Here is a 1349-nt window from a genome sequence, read left to right as displayed (position 1 = left end):
GCCTGCCGCACGGGTGGCTCCTCAACATTGACCGTGGTCAGGTGCTTCTTGATCTCGACGCCGAGGTCCGCGGGCGTCATCTTGTCGATCTTCTTCTTCTTGGCCTTCATGATGTTGGGCAGCGTCGCGTACCTGGCCGAGAGAGGCGGGTGAGCCGGGGATTTGGTCTGTGACCAGGCCTTTTGTTGTTGCAGGCGCGCACCGTGGCTCGTTCAGCCGCAAATCCGCCGTCACCACCGCAGGAAGGGGCCTGCAAGTTGAAAGCACGGGGACAGAGGGCGGTGGAGATACAACGGCCGCGTGCAGTTGTGCGTTCGTGCGGATGCAGCGGCCATGTGCGGCCGGGGGCACGGCGCATTCCAGCGGCTGCTACAGCGGCTATATGTGGCCGGACCATGCGGCGCACTACAGGGGCATCGGTGGCCGCCAAGCAGCAAGCCACCGTTCCTCCACTCATCAAGGGACCGGATGCTCGTGAACTCCTCCCACTCCTTCTCCCCCTCCCCCCCCCTTTTTTTCCCCCCCCCCCCCCCCTCCCCTCTCCATGCATCTACATGCGCGGGCATGCTCAGCGTCTCGAGGCCCGAATCGACCTCGCGCGTCACCGTCGCCTTGCCGCCGTCTACCTTCAGCTCCGACGCGAACGCGCCCTGCGAGGTGCCGGGAGCGCACTCTCGGCGTCTTGCGGCCGGAGTCCACGGGGCGCGCCTCCGAGGCGCAGAGCTGTGTGTGGCGCACTCTCTCTGTGAGCAGAGCTGTGTGTGGCGCATTCTCTCTGTGAGTCGCCGTACCCCCGAGCCACCGGATTCCACAACGGACGCCGCCGGGCCCACCGCTGCGTCAGACAGACGGGGGGTCGCGCGCGCGTGTCTGGGTGAGGAGGGAGGCAGGCGGTGTGGTGGTGGTGGTGGTGTGGTGTGTGGGTGGGGGGAGGGGCTAGGGGAGGGGCTAGGGGAGGGGAGGGGAGGGGAGGGGAGGGGGGGGAGGGGGGAGGTTGGCGTGGCCTGCGGCCAGCCCATCAATGCGGCGAGCATCTGGCCCGTCTGGTTTGCGTCGTCGTCAATCGCCTGCCAGGAAGTTGAGGGGCGGGTCGAGCTTCACCCACGTTGTCGGGCGGTTCGCGGGTGCCCATGAGTAGGGAGGTGACCGCGTAGCCACCCAACGAAACGCCGCGATGACGAGCGCCCGAGGAGGCGCCGCCGCGCGTCACGCGTCTCCACACACGCCGTGTGGGGCCGCCTCCTCTTTCTTTTTTTTTTTTTTTTTTTTTTTTTTTTTTATTTTTTTTTTTTTTTTTTTTTTTTTTTTTTTCTTTTTTTTTTTTTTTTTTTTTTTTTTTTTTTTTTTTT

At 62.9% G+C, this 1349-nt stretch overlaps 1 protein-coding gene across 1 annotated transcript; it reads right to left on the bottom strand.

The window, feature by feature from the left end:
- Window positions 1-11: 11 nt before the first annotated feature.
- EMIHUDRAFT_258285 (electron transfer flavo protein beta-subunit) lies at window positions 12-1132 on the bottom strand (the record flags this gene model as incomplete). Its single annotated transcript, XM_005760672.1, has 5 exons — window positions 12-132; window positions 203-369; window positions 555-650; window positions 792-835; window positions 1102-1132. Coding segments are annotated over 5 exons (459 nt in total), but the record flags the coding sequence as incomplete, so codon positions are not given.
- Window positions 1133-1349: the final 217 nt, after the last annotated feature.

This window comes from Emiliania huxleyi (genome assembly GCF_000372725.1).
Source record: "Emiliania huxleyi CCMP1516 unplaced genomic scaffold EMIHUscaffold_7413, whole genome shotgun sequence".
Classification (NCBI taxonomy): Eukaryota; Haptophyta; order Isochrysidales; family Noelaerhabdaceae; genus Emiliania; species Emiliania huxleyi.
This window is presented reverse-complemented; position numbering and strand designations above follow the sequence as displayed.